This window comes from Sceloporus undulatus, chromosome 9, assembly GCF_019175285.1.
Source record: "Sceloporus undulatus isolate JIND9_A2432 ecotype Alabama chromosome 9, SceUnd_v1.1, whole genome shotgun sequence".
Taxonomy (NCBI): domain Eukaryota; kingdom Metazoa; phylum Chordata; class Lepidosauria; order Squamata; family Phrynosomatidae; genus Sceloporus; species Sceloporus undulatus.
In genome coordinates this window covers 404,006-425,624 of record NC_056530.1, presented here as the reverse complement: position 1 = coordinate 425,624, position 21,619 = coordinate 404,006, and the positions used below count along the sequence as shown (strand labels likewise).

The window sequence follows — 21,619 nt, the reverse complement described above, 5'->3', positions numbered from 1 at the left end:
ATAAATTGTTCAATTGTTTTTAAAATAACTTTTTTATTGACATATCTTATCAAAGTTTCATTATAGTTACTGGGAGAAAGGCAGGATGTAAATGAATGCAAGAAGGAAGAAGGAGTTGTTGTTGATGATGATTGATGATGATGTATAGACTTCACATGCATTTTATGCAGTGTGAGCAAAGAATTGGACTTTACTAAGATTTGTTCAATGTAAAAATCTAAACTCCTTTCCCTGTTTTTGGCAGGACCCGTTGGGGCTCAGCCCCTGCTCATGGTGCCCCGACGCCCTGGCTATGGCACCATGGGCAAACCCATTAAACTGCTGGCCAACTGCTTCCAAGTTGAAATCCCAAAGATTGACGTCTACCTCTATGAGGTGGATATTAAGCCAGATAAGTGTCCTCGGAGAGTGAACAGGTGAGAGACGATGGCTAATGTTACTACACTTTACTAACAGATATGCAGTTATCGATGAATTTAGATGCTCTGCCTTTTTCTACTACAGGTGCTTGAGGCATGACACATAGGAGTAATCAGAGTGTTCTGTCTGATCAAAATACGTTTGTCCCTAATTTTTCTTTGTACGTCAGTAAAGTATCCTAATGTTATTTATACAGTACTCAAAATTAAGAGCATCTTTTACTTTGGGATCTGGAGACCTTGGGTTTCATTCCCACTGGCTGACCTTGGGCAAGTCACTGCTCTCAGACTCAGAGGAAGGCAATGGCAATCCTCCTCTGAACGTAACTTGCCAAGAAAACCCCATGATAGGATCACCTTAGGGTCGCCATAAGTTGGAAATGACTTGAAGGTACACACAGCACATATAGCAGTTAGGATAGTTAATAAAGGTGTGGGTGCTAAGTAATAGCTGCTTGTAGACTGAATATACATTTATTACATTGACGCTCTCAACAGGATTATAGAATTAAGAATTGCTCGTGAAAATGATATGTTTCTTAGATGATGGTTAGAATGTGTTAATTTGTTCAATGGCATATTTGATGTTGAAACTGCTAGTATGTCAAATATTTTGGGAGTAAGTGGAATCTAATCTGAAATTGAATCAGCTTCCCAAAGTTAAGATATCATTGTGATTCTGGTCCTGGCTCTGTAGGTAAGTCTTTATATAGCTTAGGTTGTCTGACAAGCTGTCAAGTGGCCATATGCCATTCTTGTGTCCCTTTGCTATTAGCATTGTATTAAATATTGTAATGTATATTAACCTGAACTGGTATGTTCAATTCTGTGGCAGGATGTTTCAGTTCTGGGTTTTCTGGTTCCATCCATCTGGTTCCAGTTTAGACCTTCAATGTTTTGGTTTATACTGTGAAATCCAAATTGTAATGTGTACTTGAACGTATGTTAGTTTGTTTTCTGTTTTTTAAAAATGCCCTTTTTACTACACACGGTGTTTGTTGTTAGCTGCCCATGAGTCAGTTTCGACTCATGGCCACGGTGTGTATGAGACATTTCCAATCCCCCGCCAACCACTTTGCTTAAGTCCTACAGGCATTTCGTCTGGATCAAAAGTTGTTACAACTGCGCTTCTGAGTATATAGTGTTTAAATGACATTTAAAATGCAGTTATGTAAGCAGTGCCTGTTCATAAATTCTCATCATGGTTTCTCTTATAATCGTTTGGGTTCTTGTAAAGTGTTGTCTACAATTAATAGTTTAAAGAAAAGACTAGTTTAACTCGTTTTTAAAGCTAATTTGGTGTCCCTTTCATTTATAAGGTTTCATGCCTTTGATCCTGTCTACCAACAAAAATGAGGTATTTGACAACACCGGCCCAAGCTGATATTGCAAAGAAAGTTTATATATATATACACACACACACACACACACACACACACACACACACACACACATTTTAAAAGATTTGTTTAAATGCTATACTGTAGTGTTATAGGATAGTTTCCAGTGACCTATTCAGACACTTGAGGTAAAACTGGCTAGTTATTTTTCCCTTGATACTAAAAGTTTTTGCATCCAAAGAAGCAAGGACTGCCATTACTAACCCAACTGCTTAAAATAAGTTATTAAAAATGATGGTCACATAATTATCACGAAAGTCAAATAAATTCTCAGAGGTCCCCAAGGACAGAAAAGTTTTCATACCAGATGTTTGTGGTGTCATTTATATGGCCCTGCAGTATGTGTCGGCCCATTTGGGAATCAGAATAGCCCCGTGTAACTGATTCAAAAGACAGATGATTTCAACTCTAATTTCTGCAATAGTCATTTGGTGTGAACTCTTTGTTTTTGTAGCTGACTGATTTCATACCTGCTAAAGAGTTTCATCAGCTAGTCTTTGTAATGCTGTAGCAATGAAATCCCCACCAGAGTTTAGGATAACTAGATTTTTCAGTTAAGTCTTTCTCAATTATGGGCCATGGCCTTATTGCATGCTACTTAAAATATTGAGCATAGGTTGTATGGAAAATAGCTGGCTTGAAACCTAGATAAAATAGAATGAAATAAGAGTAGCAGACAGGAAAAATGTTTAATTTTTGAGAGCTTAATCCTTTGAGGACTGTTGATTCTAGAGCATAACTTTGGCCCCATACAGAGAGGCCAAAAGAAAGCTGCTTTGGGTCACTTTGGAGGTATTCTGGTTCAATGATGCATGTGTAGTAAGAGTTCGGTAGCTGCGCCAAAGCCATGATCCAGTCCTAAGGACTAGAGCACAGCTTCCAGACTCTTAGTACGCATGCATCATTGAAACAGCATACCTCCAAAGTGACCCAAAGCAGCTTTATTTTGGCCTGTCTGTATGGGGCCTTTGTTGCATGAGAAGGGGTTAGTAGTGAGTAAAATATAGAAACGTGGCCTAATTGTTTTCTGACATAGACCCAAGTAAAAATTGATTTTTTAAATAAAAAGAGGCACTTTTCTAATAGTGGTTGAGTTCGCATCCAACTGTTTTGTTGAAATAGCTTGGGAAGGACCATTTTATGTAAATAAGCCTTTTGTTTTCGGTGGCGTGAGAAAACAGCGACTCTTAGTAACACAAGATGCTGTTGCAAGGCCACTGAAGATATTTTGTGTCCCAATGTTGCTCTCACCATGCAGATGGGGTTGCAATACTGTAGCAAGAAATATTAACTGGATTAATTAAAAAGAAAAACCTGAATAGTTTACAAACTTTGTATAAGAGAATAATACGTTGGAAAGAGCTGGGCTTGTTGTCTCTTCATTAGAATATGTGGTTTGTCATTCATCATTTTGGGCCTTTTTGAAGAAATATTAAATGTGTGTTTGGTTCTGAGGAAAGAGTAGTAATCATTCTCACATGCAATGTCCCCGGACTTCATTTTGTATTGATAGTGTGAAAGCTTATGGATGAACGCTTGTGCTTATTGTGCTACAACATCTCTATAAACACGTGGAAGATATTTCAGATACCAACTCTCTTCAAAGATGTGAGATTTAGGGTTGATAAAAATCAAACTCTGCTTATACTGCAGTTCCCATCTTTCCCGGCTGATGGCTATATTGTCTGGGATGATGGCAGATGTAATCCGACATTTCTAGAGGATTCTAAGTTGTTAAAGGCAGAATTAAATGGTCTGAAATACAGTACAATTTTTTGGCTCGTGGTTTTAACCCCATTGCTGCCGTGCTGTTCAAATGCAAATGTACTTGTTTCTTTTCCTAGAGAGGTGGTTGATTCAATGGTGCAGCATTTTAAAGTGACAATATTTGGGGACCGCAGGCCAGTTTATGATGGCAAAAGAAGCCTTTATACAGCCAATCCACTCCCTGTGGCAACAACTGGGGTAAGTTAGTTTTGTCTTGCCGTAAGTTCTAATTGCTCTCAAGTTAAAGGAATTGCTTTCCCAAAGCGTTACCTTTTTATTGGTGAAAAGATGCAGAGGTAGCTATGTTGGCCATTTAGTAAATTCAAACAAAAATCCACCAAACAGTGATAACTTTATTGCCCAACTGAAATGCACAATATACTTGTTGCAAGCTTTCGAAGTTCCACTGGCTTCTTCATCAGGGAAGATGTTATATACCAAACAGGAACAAAATTAGAGATGTTAGTAAGATGCCTGCATTTTGTTGTTTCTGTCCTTAGTTAAGATGGTATGAGGAGGTAACATGTTGGTGGTCATTGCAAAGTTAGCCAAATTCAATGAAGCAACTTGAGCCAAAAAAAGGAGGGTGGGGAAGAACAGGTATTGACCTGGAGGACATTGCAGCCTCAAACTTTACTGTCAGAGAAGCTGTTGAGGGGAGCATGGTTAATGGCGTATAAGAGCATGTGACTGTGATGGCTACTGTCCCTCCAAATCTGCACTGCCAGACTCAAACCCGGGACCCTCTTAAGTGTCCCCTGCATTATAGCTCTCTTTAGATGCCAGCCCTCTGGGTTCCAAGTCCCCCCCCCCCAGCTTGGCACCAACTATTCTTTGACAGTCACACATCCACTATCTAATGTATCCCAAACCTAAAAGATTTTTCCCACTGTTGGTAGCATTTTAATGTGTTTCTGAAATCACTTCAGACAGCTGTTTGTTAAAACAAAATAATAAATTTATTTACAACTCAGGCTGAATACAATATCTCTTTTTGTGGATGGTGTTCACAGTGGATATGGTGTATACATATTTTATTAGTTACACGCCTTAGTAGTTTCTTTAGCTTGTCTTTCTGATTGTTTCTTTATAGCTTTATATATGTTCCCTTACAGGCTTAAGTTAGCACAGAACCTTTATTAAATGTTTATATCTTATAACCTTCCTGGTCACCTCTGACTCAACTAGTCACCAAACACTATGTCTCCTGCAGGTTGCTACAACAATGTAGTAGCAGCAAAATTTATTTGGTCGTTGACCAGTATACAAACACTTGATGAAATAATAATGTCATGGAAGTGGCTTTCCTTCATGCTTTCAGTCTTTATGCCCCTGCCCTTCTGCTTTCTCAACACTTTATGTGCTTACAATCTTTCTTAAGACATTTTTTTTTCTTCCAATAGGTTGATTTGGATGTCACATTGCCAGGAGAAGGTGGCAAAGATCGTCCTTTCAAGGTGTCAATAAAATTTGTTTCCCGGGTGAGCTGGCACTTACTGCATGAGGTTCTGACAGGACGAACCTTGCCTGAACCTCTGGAATTAGACAAGCCAATCAGCACTAACCCTGTTCATGCTGTTGATGTGGTGCTACGACACTTGCCCTCAATGAAGTAGGTCTTCTGGACAGTTTTCTTAAGTTCTTTCAAGCAGATCTCTTTTCAAGGCTATATAAGTGTTTTGAGGAAGGGAGAAAAGTTGGCACACACTTCACATTAATGGTACGGTTGGAGGTGGCTCAGCTTTATCCATTTGGCATAGGCAGGGGTTCTTCTGGAAGATCGTTGGCTAATAAGAAACTTTCTACAGTTGAGGGCATTTAGGAGTGATCCAGGACAATGAGATGCTTGTGTTGAGTTTACCAAGTGGCAGCCAGTCAGACAATGTGCACAGTAGATCAGCACAAATATCAAATGCACTGTAACAAGTGCTTTGCATGTCTTACTTACTCAGATTCTGTTTCAGAGTTTATATGTTTTAAAGCAATTTAGCGTGTACTGATCCTATCAAAACACCGCTGGTTTTGTGGCAGAATTTCCCCAAACAATCAAGATGGAGGATTTGAATTTCACCTTGGACATTCCAGAAATATGAAACTACTGTCCTCTGCACCTTGGTGTATTTGGACTCATTCTCTTTTGCATGTCCGTGAAGTATGATTTTCCTCTCTAACAAGATGAAATAAAAAAAATAATCTGTTAAAATAATCACTTCAGACTTGTGGATTTCCAAATGAGAAGTGAAACCTAAGACTGAGGTGATATACTGAGGCTAAGAGACTGAAGAATGAAACCAGGTGCTCAGAGTTTACATTTTACTTCTGTTGCAAAGTTATTAACACAGTCATTTTCTCTCAGCCTGGGAACAACCCCAAACTCAGCACTGGGAAAATAAACCTATTTTACAGGGCTGTAAGCATAAGTGAAAGAATGTACGTGAAGCACTTCAAGGACTGAAAGTTCTACACAGATGGAAATAAATGCTATTAAAGTAGCTTTCAAAACCACTGAACCTGAAATGCTCTCTTTTGACAAAGTCCCCATATCCTGTGCTTCTAAGAACAGTGGAAAACTGTATTGTTTCCTAGACAAAGTAGGATCTGACAAAGTAGTAAGTAAATTTCTTTCATCTAACTGAGGAGTGGCACATGTTAGGACACCACTTAAACAAAGGGAATTGTTTTACTGTTTTGTCCGATCCTATTTTAAGTTTTTGAATGACAAGCCATGTAGGTTACAGAGCTTGTCTTCTGCCTCTTCTGTTGCCCTAAGTTGGAGAAGAGGACGCCATTCTGCTCCCATCCTTACCAAGGTAAAAATCAGCTTCCAGTCTATTTGGCTTTTGTGCATGGAAGCCTTCACTTCAAGTAACCAAACATCTTTAGCCTGACCCTGCACAGTAAGCCACTCCTGGTATTGTCTATTTATAAGATACTGATTGAAGAAAACTCTTTATGAACAGTGGTAGTAATTTGACCTTTTTTAATATAGGTATACACCTGTAGGCCGGTCCTTCTTCTCTGCTCCAGAAGGTTATGATCATCCCTTGGGAGGTGGCAGGGAAGTATGGTTTGGATTCCATCAGTCTGTTCGGCCTGCAATGTGGAAAATGATGCTAAATATTGATGGTAAGACAATAGTCCTCTCTTTGTGATATATGTAAGAATTTTATTTGCATAAATGATGGTTGTGTATGCCATCCTGTGCATTCATTGTTTGGAAGTTAAAATGGTTTGTTTTAGAAGTTTCAGTTTTGAATGCAGGTTAAATCTGTTGTCTTCATTTTATGGCCTACACTATTTTGCCTTGAGATGGGAAATGGATATGTCTAAATGAATCTCTGTGCCTATAGGACTTGCAGCTTAATGCAGTGGGTGGAGGGAAAGAAATATAGCAGTGCAAATGTAGTTCACTTCCAAGCCCTGGTCCACATTGCATTTCTTGCTTACTGTCCTCCAACGTGACCTTTAAATCAACTATGATTAGCCTTCCCTAAACCAGGAGTGGATTGATTTCACTTGAGTAGTGTACATCTTTTACTCTTACCCCATGGTTTACCAATCTCTATTTAAAGAAAGAGAGCAAGACTTGCATCTTAAAAGTGAAGGCATAAGTTTCTCTTCCATTCTGAGGAATTCCTTTTAAGGAATGGAGAAATGGTGACCAGCTTGACACTTCTTAATGAAAGCCTGGCTTTCAGTGCAGAAAATCCAAGTAGTGGCAGGTGTATAAGCTAGGTTATATTGAAGTAATTTGAAGTTCATGAGGCAGCATGGTGTAATGATTTGAATGTTGGATTATGATGCTGGAGATCATGATTCACATCCCCATTCGCCCATGGAGTGTGTCCTTGGGCAAGTTACACTCTCTCAGCCTCACAGGAAGGCAAAGAGAAACTCCCTTGGAACAAATCTTTCCAAGATAACCCCATGATAACTTTAAGGTCACCATTAAGTCAGAAATGACTTGAAGGCACACGGAGCAAGATAACAATGTTCCACAGATATAGACCACTGACTTCAGCACCGATTGGATAATGGAAGGAGTTTGAACACGTTATTTGAAATGTTTGTGGTTCGAAAGAATAAACTGATCTCCAAATCTCTGACTTAACTTTACCGCTATGCTTTGCGTAACCCAAGGCTGAAGACCAACCAGCAAGAAGCTGATTCGTTTTTAGTTTAGCCTACATGAACATTGTAGTTGAGGACTTAAGCCTTTGTTGTGGAAGAATAACTTTCCCCATCTTGATTGGAAGATGGCATGTGCAAGAAATCCTCTGAAACCTCTTAATCACTGCCCAGCCAATGCTAAGTACTTATAAAATCTTTTCCAATTGGTTGGGTAAATCATTCTGATGGTGACAAACTGCAGCAGGTTGGGGCTTGGAGTGGGCAGAGTATAAGCTATTGGTGTTCATTCAGCTAATCAGCGTCTGTGGGCATCTAGCATGCGTCATGTGAAGTTGGCGGGTAGCTGATGGTGACGCATGTCTGAAGAATGTTTTGTTGTATTTGTATGGGGACATTCTGATTGGTGTACTTGAGGCCTGGGAACTTCAGAAATACCTCATTAACTCTTTCACAGTCCAGTAATTTTGCTGTATGGGAAGTGCTTGAAACATGTTGCTTCTCTGCCTAGTGTTCAGTCATTGTAGCAAAGGTGGGGATAAATTCATCACTGCTAAGTTAAACCATTTATAATGTAGCAAAACTTCAAATACCCCAAAATGCTACTTGAGTACACATTATGCTGCACAGTGAGATAGTGTTTGCACAGGTTATTTTTCTCTTCTCCTGTAAACTATTGTATAAACACATGCTTATTCAAAAAACTGTGTATACCTAATGGAAGGACTTCAAAGCTAATTTGGACTTGTGAATAGTTAGATGCTATATTAGGCTGCAGCTTAACATGCAGAGATATAGAGATCCCAAGCATTTTGAATAAGGGAGACTCAACCTCTACTGTACGCTTTTCAAAAAGGTTTAATGGAAAATTGAGATGACCAAAACTGTTTAATTTTTTTGTGTGTTTTCATATAAATATGAAGTCAAACTTAACAACAGTCATGTGGGGTGGAAAAGTTTGCCAAACCTCATAATTTCGGGTTCTCTTTTGATAATTCATTTAGAGAACCATTTGTATACAATTGCCTGCTTTACTCACCACAAAGATGTTTTGGAGAACGTCCATTTCCTCACCTGTCTCTTTTGAAAATTTCTCTTAAGTTTCTGCCACTGCCTTCTACAAAGCACAACCTGTAATTCAGTTCATGTGTGAAGTTCTTGATATTCACAACATCGATGAACAACCACGACCTCTGACTGATTCTCACCGGGTAAAATTCACCAAAGAGATAAAGGGTAAGTACAAAAAAAGAGCAAATGAACTATATAGGCAACTCAGAATGCTTTCAGTAGCTTTCTCTGCACTTGCTGTATTGATGATGTTTGATGTTACTTAGAAAGTCAGCTAAGCCAATTTTTATTAACCTGTGTTGTTTTGTGGAACGTGATACACATGTGTGCATCTGTATCCACCTGTATTTCAAGTTCCATCTGTATTTTAAGCAGTATGGAGGGTGGAGAGCAGACAATGCTATTTGAGAGAGAAGGAAGTGTATTGTGTGTTTTCTTTTTAATTGTTTCTATTTTAATATGTTGTGCCCTACCTTGAGCCTTGAGGAGAGGTGGGAAAGAAATAAACCATTATTATTATGATTATTATTATCTTGGATCACCTTGTGAACAGATCCATCTCACACAGATTCTTAATTTGTCTTCCATGGATGTAAGGAGTCCATGATTGGGCTTCAGGAGTTCAGTAAATGGACTGCAAAATTTCCTCCTTTGATTTCCTTCCTGTGTTAACATGTTTTTTTCTTTCCCCTGGGAAGGGTGTCTGTGGCTTTCATCAGATCCTCATAAAGGAAATCATATAGTTCATTGAACATCAGCAACTTTTTTTATCTAATTACACAGTAGAAAACATGTCAAGGGCCATGCATATCTGTGTGCGCACATGCAGAATAGAATGTGGAGAGAGGTCCTCTGAAGTTTTAGTGTGGCTTGTTGTACCCATTTGTGACTTTTTTCCCCTAGGCTCATTCTTTCACATATGAAATTATAAGCATTCAGTGTGTGTGTTACACTTCCTACAATTGTGCCATGGTATTAAGAAACCTGCCTTAATACCTGGAGACTCTTATTGTACAGTACTAGTCATTCAGATACATTTAAATACATTTTCATAATGTTATGAAATAGCTGTTGCATTTACCACACACCCTTTTAGGTGCAGGCATTCTTTGACATTGGTATTCTTTCTCACCCATTGTTTTCAAATAGGTCTGAAGGTTGAAGTGACTCATTGTGGAACAATGAGACGGAAGTACCGCGTCTGCAATGTTACACGGAGACCTGCCAGTCATCAAACGTAAGCAAGTGTTTGCAACTGTAAGCATATAACAGCTGCTCATAGTACTGCTTCTTGGGGGAAATGAAACAAGAGAGAAGTTAGGTCTCTCTGTTTTGCTTTCATGAAAATGCACTTTCTCTTTTTTCAGTTTCCCATTGCAGTTAGAAAATGGCCAGACTGTGGAGAGAACGGTAGCACAGTACTTCAGAGAAAAGTACAACCTCCAGCTGAAATACCCTCATCTTCCTTGTCTACAAGTGGGACAGGAGCAGAAACACACCTACCTGCCTCTTGAAGTAATTTTGCCAAACTTTTGACATCTTTCTTTTGTGTAAAAGCATTTTATATAAAGAGAGGGGGGCGTCTGAAGATAACACATTTTATGTGTGTGATGAAATGTGCTTTAGGCCATCAAAACTTATGCCATAATGCCTCTATTAGTGTTTGATGAGCCACAAGATTCTGTGCTTAAATTTTTTTTTAAAAAAATCTACCAACATTTTTCTGAAAGTCCAAACTATTTTTGCACATATCACCTGAAAACATCATTAAACAATAATTGTGACCATTGGTCCAGGATGGTCACTCTCAAATTTTTTTGCTCATGAGGCCTTCATATGGTGTTTGGGTGTATTTGTAGAGCATCCTTTCACACAGGAGGCTGATCCAGTGTAAGATGAAGAATTGAAGGTGACTTATGAAGTTGTTGAGCACTGGCCTTTTCCAATCAAGTGATCTACATTCATCTGCAGTTCTAATTAGCAAAGGAAGATCAGTATTGATAATTAAACTAACATTTGCAGAAACATGTAAAAGCCCTTTATAGTGGTAGCATCTTTTCTACTGAATGCCCCCCCCCCAGAGAGGTTCACCTAAAATCATAGTCTTTATGGACAGCTAAAATTCTTTTTAATCTGTTAGGTATTTTACAAACTTTTTATATCATAGCTTTCTTATTTGTTGCTGACTTTACTTCAGTATTATATACACTACTGTTTTTATTCCTTGCTGATAGCTTCGTCTTGGTTTATTAGAGGCTGTTTATAGTAGCTATTTTGCCATTTCTGTTTTATATGTTTGATATTGAATATTGTACAAAGAAGTTGGTTATTGCAACTTCTTTTTTATTTAATATATATTTTTATTAATTTCCACCAAAGCAAATATAAAATACATAAACACATCAACAATCCACATTCATACATTCAAATATCCACAGAGTACATAATACATAATGCAATACATTGAGTTATTGCAACTTCTAAAGTGAAATAAAGAGGTACATGCTCCATTGCGGATCCTTTTATTGAGTAGCCCTGGAATTGCTGAAAGACAGTTTGAAAATTATTTCACCATGTGAAAAGCTTCAGATTCATCGCATAATTCCATGTTGATTTGTATGATGTTAGTCATGTGACTAACGTGTCGTATTTCTATAGGTTTGTAACATTGTGGCAGGCCAGCGATGTATCAAGAAACTAACAGACAATCAAACATCAACGATGATAAAAGCAACAGCAAGATCGGCTCCAGACAGACAGGAAGAAATCAGCAGGCTGGTTAGTTCAGTCTTGAATCAGAAAGAATAATAAAATAATAAAAATAAAACTTGATATCCCGCTTCTCTGTCAGTGACAGTCGAGGCAATCGAATCAATATGGATCCTCTTTTCACTCCAGGTGAGAAGTGCAAATTACGATGCCGACCCATTTGTTCAGGAATTTCAGTTTAAAGTCCGTGATGAAATGGCTCATGTGACAGGGCGTGTGCTCCCAGCTCCCATGCTGCAATATGGAGGACGGGTAAGAAATGTTTATTTGTGTCCTGTTACATCCTACAGGTCCTATTGTAATACTAGATTGGACTGTTACTTTGGCCTGTAGTTCTGTTTTCACACAGTATCTGTAGAATGACCCCAGTATTCCCTTCGCTAGTGTTTCATTTCTGGGCTAAATCCTGGATTGTGTGGTGTCCTCCCAACTCCAGGGGTTCGTGAAAGAACTGGATTATCTGGATTCGTTTCAGTCCAGCTTCATGCCTGGTTATGGGACAGAGGAAGCTTTGTCACCTTGGTGTAATACTATGCTCGAAGGTGGACAGGAAGGATTTCCCCCTGCACTCAGTACCATCAGTCATGGTATCTTTTTGGGTAGCCTGCCTGGTATGGGACTGGGAGGGACTGTTTGGCAGTGGCTCTGCTCTTTCCTGGAGAGACAGGTTCAGAAGAATTCCGTTTTAACATTCTTGGCCATTCACCAGTGGTGTTCCCCAGGGCTTTGTTTTAATCCCCATAATATTTAGTTTTTACATAAAACTCTTACAAGACATTGGCTGAAGGTGAAGTGCCACAAGTACATTCCTGATACCCTGCTCCTATTTTTTCTTTTCACCTAAATCTGAAAAAAAAAAAAATAGTTTTAGTTCTAAACTAGCATTGGGGTCAGTAATAGACTGGTTGAGAGCAAACCAAGGTAACCAAAGCTGTTTATGTCTCAGAGCCAGGCCTGAAGCCAGATTGAACTAGGTTATGATATGTACATCTTTGTACATTTTGGGTCCAGGTTATCCAAAGGACTGTATCTGCTCATATTAGCTTACCCGAATTTTAATATATACAAGGAAGTACAGTGAGCCCACACCATATGAGGGCTTGTTATAGGCGGCTTTCAGCTTACGTTGAAGCCGCCTATTAAATGCCAGAATGCACAGCACGCACGCATAGACACACAACAAGCACGAGCCCCATTATATCCAATGGGGTTGGGAATGGCGTGCGCGGAGAGCACGAGCCCCATTAAATATAAAGGGGCTTGAACATATGCGCATTTTGCTTTACACGGGGGGGGGTCTGAAATGGATCCCCCGCGTAAAGCAAGGGCCCACTGTGTATATTGCAGTCCTACCACCTCCAAAGGGGCAAGAATATAGGGAAAGGCGTTCTTGGTGACTGCTCCTAGGCTATGGAATGTTCTTCACAGAAGGATTCCCCTCCTTTTTGTCCTATCAGTTGGCAAATACATTTTATTCAGACGGTCTTTTGGTAACTAGCTAGTCTTCTAGTGTTTAAATACATTACATTAATAAAAACATTAAGGGAGTGTTTTAAATCCTTTATTGCTTAGTCTAAAGACCATTGCAAAGAAAAACCCAGGCTTTCAAAATCATAAAGTTAACTAACTAACTAAATAAATAAAATACATCCCTAAGCTTAACATACATACCTTATGTTATAAAACAGATTACATTGTAATAACAAAGGAAGAGTACTAATTAACCATTGGAGTCATAACAAAAAGCATTTTATACACTCACATCCTCAGATTCCTATACCAGTTAAGATGGTCTCCAAGAGGTTTTCTCTACATGTGGTAGCCTTTGCCACAAATTCATCAATACTTTGGATTACATATGATTTGTTGATTGTAACAAGAAACTGAGTTTCTCTTTCACAGCCTAGCATTTCATTTTCTTTAGGATAGACTCTAAATAACTTTCTCTAATACCAGCATATATCTGGCACTCAAGTATATAATGAACCATATCCTCCAACGCTGGTTTTCCAAACATGCACAGTCAATCTTGAACTGGGATACCATAAAATCTTCCCAGTTTCATCATCATATCTATTTGTTCAAAATGTAAATGACTAAGGGCTTTACATGATGACATTGGCAGGTATTTTTTTTTTACATTTATGTTCACATTTCACACTAGCTAACCATTTCACTGTTGCTATTGTCCCTAGGGCAGTTAGTAAATTAGTGTGTAATGTAATATTTGTAAATTAATGTATTTTACTGTAATGTTTTAATTTGTGAGCTGTCTTGTCTCCCAGACTAGGGTAAGATGGTAAATAAGTAAGTATGACATAAAGTTGCATATAGTTTACATTTCTAGAATACTGATATCTACATGTGTGTTTTTTGTGTTTATTTCCTTAGAATCGAACAGTGGCAACACCAAGCCATGGTGTGTGGGATATGCGTGGAAAACAGTTTCATACTGGTGTAGAAATAAAGATGTGGGCCATTGCTTGCTTTGCAACACAGAGGCAGTGTCGTGAAGAGATATTAAAGTAAGCCATGTGTTCAGGCAGTGAGAAGTTTCCAGTTTCACCCAACCACTTACAGAATTATAGATTGCTAATTAAGAATTGGGTGGGGGAAAGGGTGTGAGTTCAGTACTTTTCCCTTCAAACGGGTGAAACTGACCTACTTTTTTAGCTGAAAGTAGGATTTCTTTGCCCAACCCCTTTTAACTGCTGTTAGTTTGTTTCATGCATTTCCATTTATCCCTGGGTGATTTTGAGGCTGTTGTTACTGTTCAAGCTGGTGCATCAGGAGTTGTCTGTCAAGAGTTACCAGAAAATTTCACACACATATCAATGTACCCTAGGATCGCAAATATTGCTATAGGATCCTGTACATATGTAATACTCATACCTGTGGCTGATGCAGCAGAAATAGATTGTCTGACTACTTCATTTGTTAGCCCAACCACTCTTCTCATTTTGTCACATGTGGTAACCTTAAACATGGTTGAAGGCCTTTGTTAATACTACTGTTAACCATGGCTGTTGCCAACTTGTGATCAACTTGTGATTAATGTGGATTTGAAATTACAGTGTCAGATGCCTTCAAATACTGCTTAAAATAAATCCTTGTTTGTATTGCTATATAGTGGGACCTCAGTATCCATGTGGGATCAATTTTGGACCCCTCCCCCCACAGATACCAAAATCTGTGGATGCTCAAGTCACCTTGTTCCCAATGGTGGTGTGTGCACATGGCCACACCACCATTAGGGAAAATGGGACTTCAGGTAAGACCTTTGTTGTCCCCAAACAATTGGCTTACCTGAAGTCCCCCACCTTCTGGTCATCTTCTAGGCAGACACTGACACTGAGACAGCCCCTTGCTCCTTCCTCTCCCGTGGGGATCCTGCTGGGTTGTTCCCTCTGTCCATGGTTCTGACCCATGAGGAGCCCGGCCTCCATGAGGAAGGCGTTTGGCTCATCGTGAGGAGGCTCCTGTGGGTGCCCAGATCCTGGGACTCCTGCTCAGTCGCATCCCCATGGGCATCTCCGGATCCTCTGAGGTGGAGGATGGGGATGAAGACATTCCGGTGCCCTGCCAGGTGAGTCTGAGCCTGGAGTCCGGCGCTGGCTATGCCAGTCCTGGTGCTGCTGCTCCCTCCATCCCAACCAGCTACCAGGCAGAGGGCAACATGGCAATAGGGTGCGCCCTGCTGGCCTCCATGGTCCCAGAAGACAGCAGGACTGCCGGGGCTGTCCACGTGTATGAGCCGCCATTGGAGACAACTGGGGGGCTTACCATCTGAGGATGTTGGAATCCGTGGATAAGGAAGGCCCATTGTACTTGGTGGCAGTGCCCCTGTAACCATGAACAATGATGAATGTTCCCACTACAGAAAAAAGTAGCTTGAGGAATTAAATGTGCGGTTCATTAGCTTACAGTTTATGAGGATGGGGGAATGATGTCTGCATATATTATAGGGGTATGTAAACTGATATGTTACACTTGTGATTGCTAGTGTTCATAAAGCTCTCATTTTGTTGCCAGGGGTTTTACAGACCAGTTGCGCAAAATCTCCAAGGATGCAGGCATGCCAATCCAGGGCCAGCCATGCTTCTGTAAATATGCACAAGGTGCTGACAGTGTGGAGCCCATGTTTCGACACCTTAAAAACACATATTCTGGACTCCAGCTCATCATAGTCATCTTACCGGGAAAGACGCCAGTGTATGGTAAATAACCAGGAAGCTGTATTTAGCTTCATTACATTTTAGTTTATTTTCTTCTGTCCTGGCTTTTTCAGATGATGATGTAACCAAAGCTAGTGGCAGTTAAATGAGTTACAGTTAAATTAGCACAAACAAGACTGTGGCTGTTAAAAAACTTCCATGTGTTGTGAGTTGAGAAATAGCCAGAATGGGGGAAGAAGAGGAAGGTTGGAGTATAAATTTCATTTTTTAATGCCACCACTACTCCCTCCCCTCCCTTCTTCCTTCATATAGATTGTAGGCCCTGCCAAGATATTCTTTCTTTTAAATGCAAAAGTTGCCATAATACTGCTTGTGAGCCAGGTATCCTGTTGAATGTATTACTTGCACTGCTTTTTTTAACCCATCCTTATAAATAAAGAGAGGCTGGAATATGCAAGGAAGGAGGAACTGCTGACTCGGTTTTGCCTTTTGTTGTTAATCTTGTTGCAGTTAAGCTTCCCTGCTTCTATTATCCCCTTTCTCAACTGCTAGGGAAGATATGTCCTAACAAGGTGAAGAGCTGAAGAAGAAGAGCCTGCTTAGCGGCTCTTCCTCCCTTGTCAGCCTGACTTCAAGATGCTCCAGCTTTCTTTGCCTTCCTGAAGGGATCTCATTCTTCAAAATATCAAGCAGAGCTGGGTTGCTTTTTCATGGGTCATTTAGATTGCCTCTTGAGACTTCGGGCATAATTCAAATAAACTGACACTGCAATGAAAGATTTTAGAATTATCTCTTAATTGAAGTCTTACATCAATGCTTTTTTCTCAGCGGAGGTGAAGCGTGTGGGGGACACACTTTTGGGAATGGCCACACAATGTGTTCAAGTCAAGAACGTCATAAAAACATCTCCACAAACCCTCTCAAACTTGTGCCTAAAAATAAATGTAAAACTGGGAGGAATCAACAACATCCTTGTACCTCATCAACGGTAAGAATCTCTATTTAATGTTAAAGTACGTATTTGTGTAGCATCTAACAGCACTTGGCCCATGGAAGTTTTGTTCTCCCTGCAGCTGAAACCTACCAGTTGAAGGAGCAGCAACAATAGGTTTTGACCAGCTGTACTACTATATTTCAACTGGTGTGGGGCTGCAGAGACAAATCAGGGGTGCAGTATACTTGTACATCCTATATTCCCAAGTAATCTCCCTGAGAGGTTTTTTAGGCAATCTTGAGTGTGGTTGAAACCAGGATCTGTGTTGCATTCAGCTCAGGATTTCATGACCTTTTTGTTAACCACAGTGCTGTCTCATTTTGTCAATGGTTTCATGTAAAATGCAAGGCATACTCTTGGTCTTTACCTTGAAAGACTTGGATTTCCATGAATCTAGACTTGGGCTCATAGTGGCCATCTCCTCTTTTTGAGGTGGAGGACTTTTTAAAAGGTCCACTCCTTGAGGGGAACAGTTTTCTCATCACCCTTGGGGATTTTTCCAATGGAGAAAACGGGATTCTGTTGAAGCCATGATCCCACTGGGTAAAAAGATCCACTGTGGCATTGCACTCACCATGAAAATGACTGAACATGTGCTAAAAATACATAATTTTTCCTCTGAGTGGTTCCTTCCCCATGGGTCTGAGAGCTGTTTGACACCCACCACGAGTAGGGTCTTATTACATCGTTTCCTTTCCTTCTAACGTAGAGGTGTGCGCACACCTCTTGTGTTTTTTCAGTATTTTTGAAGACCTTACCCTTCAGACAAGCATTTACTCAGAGATAAATTCCAATCAGTTTGTATTATTTTATTATATATGTGTTTTTTTTACAGAAGCTCTTTTGTATTTATTTGCTTGACATCTATTGTATGTTGATCCAAAATCTTTGCTAGGATGAACAAATTCTCTAAATCATTGACAAATAAATACATTAGTTAAAACTGGCAAAGTTACTTCAGTGATGAGAACACTTGGCTCAATAGAAAAGACAATAATGCTTAGTAAGGTAGAAGGATGCAGGAAAAGAGGAAGACCAGATTCTAGAGGGATAGACTCAATCAAGAAAGCCACAGCCCTGAGTCTGCAAGACAGAGTGATTCTCATTCATATGATCACCCAAGTCAAAATCAACTTGGTGGCAGTTAACAACAACAACAAAAGGGCTGCAAAAATGGCCCAAGATTCAACTGTATTCTTTGGTATACCACATCAGTGGAGCTGGGATTTTAGTTCCTACCTCTTCCCAACGCAGCCCTCTCTGGTGCAAAAAAATGGCTCTAAGGTTTTCCCAAACTTATCAGGAAGTATTTTAGGGTGGATGAAGAGCTGCAAAAGTCAGAAAGGAAGGGGAAAGACCCCTGCATATACTCAATTGTTTATATATCCTCTTTTGCTTTCATGTTAGTTATTGTATTCTGGCTTATAAGACATTATTAGAACTTTATGTGGTATTATGAGAATCAGGGCAGAATTTAAAGCTTTCACTCTGCAAAAATGTGGTCACCTTCAGAAAGGTAAATTTTGTTACATGTGGTTTGAATGTAACCGTGAAGATCTTTTATAGACCCTGTGGGTACATGGCAGGAGTGTTTTCTTATCTTCCAGAACATGAGGCATAACCCAGGACCTTCTGAGCAGTGCTATAGACGAATATTGGGTTTGAGGTTGACTTGTCACTTTTTTTTAAAGACCTTCTGTGTTCCAACAACCAGTGATCTTCTTGGGAGCAGATGTTACTCATCCACCTGCTGGAGATGGAAAGAAACCATCTATTGCTGCTGTAAGTTGCATTAAGAGATTAAATTTCCCCCAGATGATGAGCTCTGGTTTGGTTTTTGCTTCCTTTTTACTTGATTTTTCACTGTTATGTAGATGAAACATGTTTCATGATGTAAAATTATTCTTAGATGTCTAGAGAGTATCAGCATTATTATGAATCAAATTGATTCATTCAGCATATCTGGTCCTTGCAAGCCACATGTATCTGATTCACTCTCGTCTTCTGCTCATTTGCACTATAAGTTCTATGCAGAATGGCTGGCAACAATGGAGGAACAATCGTGTTATTGAAAACCTTGTGCCACAATAGACTGTTGTGTTGTGCCTGTTGGTTTAGCATTGTGAAATGGTGTGAAAGTTAATGTGTAAGCGACACTTATTAGGGTTGCCTGTAGAATTCAGTTCTGTTCATATATGTTGAGTGTGTTTGCTGTGTGTGTATTTCATGATACCAGGCACATTTGGCATTAATGAAATGCTGATGAAGTATATTCCATTCAGTTTTGCTCCATAAAAGTAATTTCTTTCCTGGCGCTAAGAAATAAAATGTACTTCATTTTGAAAGTCATAAACTTTCATACAGCAGATGGTTTTCACAGCTTTCAGTAACTGTTTTGTCATTTTATGAAGTCCTGTTTTAAATTATGCCTTTGTATCATGTAATCCCCCCCCCCACAGACACACAAAACTAGAGAAAGCATGCTGCAGATGTTGTCCTTGTGGAACTATTATGTTGTGTCTCTTGTCTTTAGGTTGTAGGTAGCATGGATGCCCATCCAAGCAGGTACTGTGCCACAGTGAGAGTTCAAAAACCTCGCCAGGAGATAATCCAAGATTTGGCCTCCATGGTTAGAGAACTTCTCATCCAGTTCTACAAGTCAACACGCTTCAAGCCCACGCGAATCATCTTCTACCGTGATGGAGTATCAGAGGGACAGTTTCGACAGGTCTTTAGATAATTTATATCCTGTGTCTTCAGCCCTAACAAGGTCTGCAGAACAGCTAACAGAGCATATAAAAACACCAGTGTGTATTAAAACAGGAAATCAAACAATGACAACAAAGGAAAAAGCTACTTCAGTTGCAGTGTACCAGAGAATTGAAAGTGTCACATAAATGTAAAAAAGTAAAACACATCAAAGAGAAAAATAAGCCATGAAACCAGAGATATACAACTATGACAGGGCTGGGGGTCAGATGTTCAGCCCGGCACTTGTTGCAGGTCCCATCAGCCCAGAAACTGGCAAAAAATGTAAAGCAGGAAGAAGGGGAGAGATGGGGTTGGGGGAAGGATAACCTATCAACCCCAAACTTTCTCTTCTGAATGGCTCTAGGAGTGGCAAAGTCATTTTTGGCAGAATGTTTCTGGCAATGTGGAGGGCCATCCGCGAAACCTCATAAAAGGTCTTTGTGGGCTGTGTGTAACTTGTGCGCTGCAGTGTGTCCATTCCTGCATTAACCACTCAAAGCATGTCCACTGATCAAAACAAAGCTTTTCACCTGAATTAGATGTAATTGGTGAAATGCCAGTGTTTCCACTACTATAGTAGAAGGCATTTTCCAATGGAATGGCAGGCTCAGCCCAGTCTGTATTGTCTGTCACAGTTTGAAGTTCAGAGTCAGCCAAAACCATGGACTCCTTATTTTCTTAGTAGACTGAAGTAGAAATATGTCTCACCAACTTATCTGTGTTACTGCAGAGGAGCTGTTTATTTATTTATGTATGTCTCCCAAGTGCTTTTGATCTAGCCAGGAACTCACTGGGATCTAGATAGTGACATCTATGTGTTTCTGAGAATGGAAATTTGGTTTAGGCATCATGTCTTGTTTGCTGTTTGAGAGATAAGTTAACTTTTCTGTTTCTAAACTGTAGGTGTTGTATTACGAGCTGCTAGCAATCAGAGAGGCCTGTATCAGTCTGGAAAAGGATTATCAGCCTGGTATAACATATATTGTTGTTCAGAAGAGGCATCATACAAGGCTGTTCTGTGCTGATAGAACAGAAAGGGTAAGACTTTATCTCATTACACTGTAGTTGCTTTCACACAGATAGCTAAGAATTATAATTTTTAAGCATTTATATGGTGCTTTAGAGAGCTTTGCCGCACTTTTCAGGCATCATTTTGTAATCCTTACAACAGCTCTGTTAAAGTAGGTAATCATTATAGATCATAATTATTCAGTGCACTGAAGCTGATGACTGAAGCAAGATTATAATTGACGATGACCTGATTTATCACCCAGCCTCTTTGCCATTATGTAGCAGCAAATTAATTAATCCCTCACTTGGTAAATGTTTTAAAAGAGAGGCCATACTATGTGGTGGTAAAGTACATGCCTTGCATGCAGGAGATACCAGATTCCATCCATGGCATCATTGCTTGAATGCATTTGGGGGAGCAGGGCTAGGTAATACTCCTGCTGGAGATCAAAGAATATTATTATGAGCTAAATCACCAAAAGTGTAATCTGGAAACCAAATACAGTTTTATATCAGATTAGATTTACAGATATAACCTAGTGTAAGACTGCAGACCAGCTTCATTTTGGTGTGAGTTTTGAGAATCATTCCATAAAGCTGTCTGATATTAAAGCTTTTGGCTTTCCCACTTTGTTGAAGACGTTAGGCTTCTTTATACGTGTGAAAATATGAGTGGCTACATGGAATTTCTCTGCCATTTGTTGAAGTCTGTCTGCTGTAACCTCTATTTTAACTTGTCGCAAGAGCTCTTTTTTATCTCATGCAGAAGAAATCGAATAACCAGAAAAATAGAGTCACATGTATCTAATACAGCTCCAAGATCATCATTTGAGGTTCCTCTCCTGTCAAGTGTGATGGAGGGCTATGAAAAGAGATGGCTTTTCAGTAGTGGCCCTTCAGATGTTGACTAGCCTTAGAGAAAGACCAAGCCCTTTAAACAATGTTATGGCTTCATACTGTTTCAAGCCTTGTATGGCTATTTTTCCTCTGCTCCTACTTTTTACCACCATTTGTTGAATTTATTTTCCTCTGTTATGTTTTAAAGTGCTTTTTCATTGTATTTTGATTTTTCTTTCTTTCTTTCTTTCTTTCTTTCTTTTTTTCTTTTTTCTTTTTTGGCATTTTGTTTGAGGT

At 39.5% G+C, this 21,619-nt stretch overlaps 1 protein-coding gene across 2 annotated transcripts; it reads left to right on the top strand.

Annotated features, from left to right (window-relative positions):
* Positions 1–246: 246 nt before the first annotated feature.
* LOC121916270 (protein argonaute-3) lies at positions 247–20,508 on the top strand. 2 transcript variants are annotated; one of them, XM_042441183.1, is made up of 15 exons: positions 247–416; positions 3,664–3,784; positions 4,990–5,198; positions 6,576–6,712; positions 8,816–8,950; positions 9,935–10,022; positions 10,153–10,300; positions 11,444–11,563; positions 11,684–11,806; positions 13,946–14,079; positions 15,587–15,771; positions 16,558–16,717; positions 18,415–18,505; positions 19,257–19,493; positions 20,378–20,508. In XM_042441183.1, the coding sequence occupies exons 1-14, from the start codon at positions 271–273 to the stop codon at positions 19,461–19,463; spliced, it is 2,004 nt and encodes a 667-aa protein (XP_042297117.1). In that variant the 5' UTR covers positions 247–270; the 3' UTR covers positions 19,464–19,493; positions 20,378–20,508. The 2 variants fall into 2 exon arrangements, with proteins under 2 accessions (XP_042297117.1, XP_042297118.1); XM_042441184.1 differs by lacking the exons at positions 19,257–19,493; positions 20,378–20,508 and having other exon boundaries at positions 18,331–18,482.
* The last annotated feature ends 1,111 nt before the right edge of the window (positions 20,509–21,619 follow it).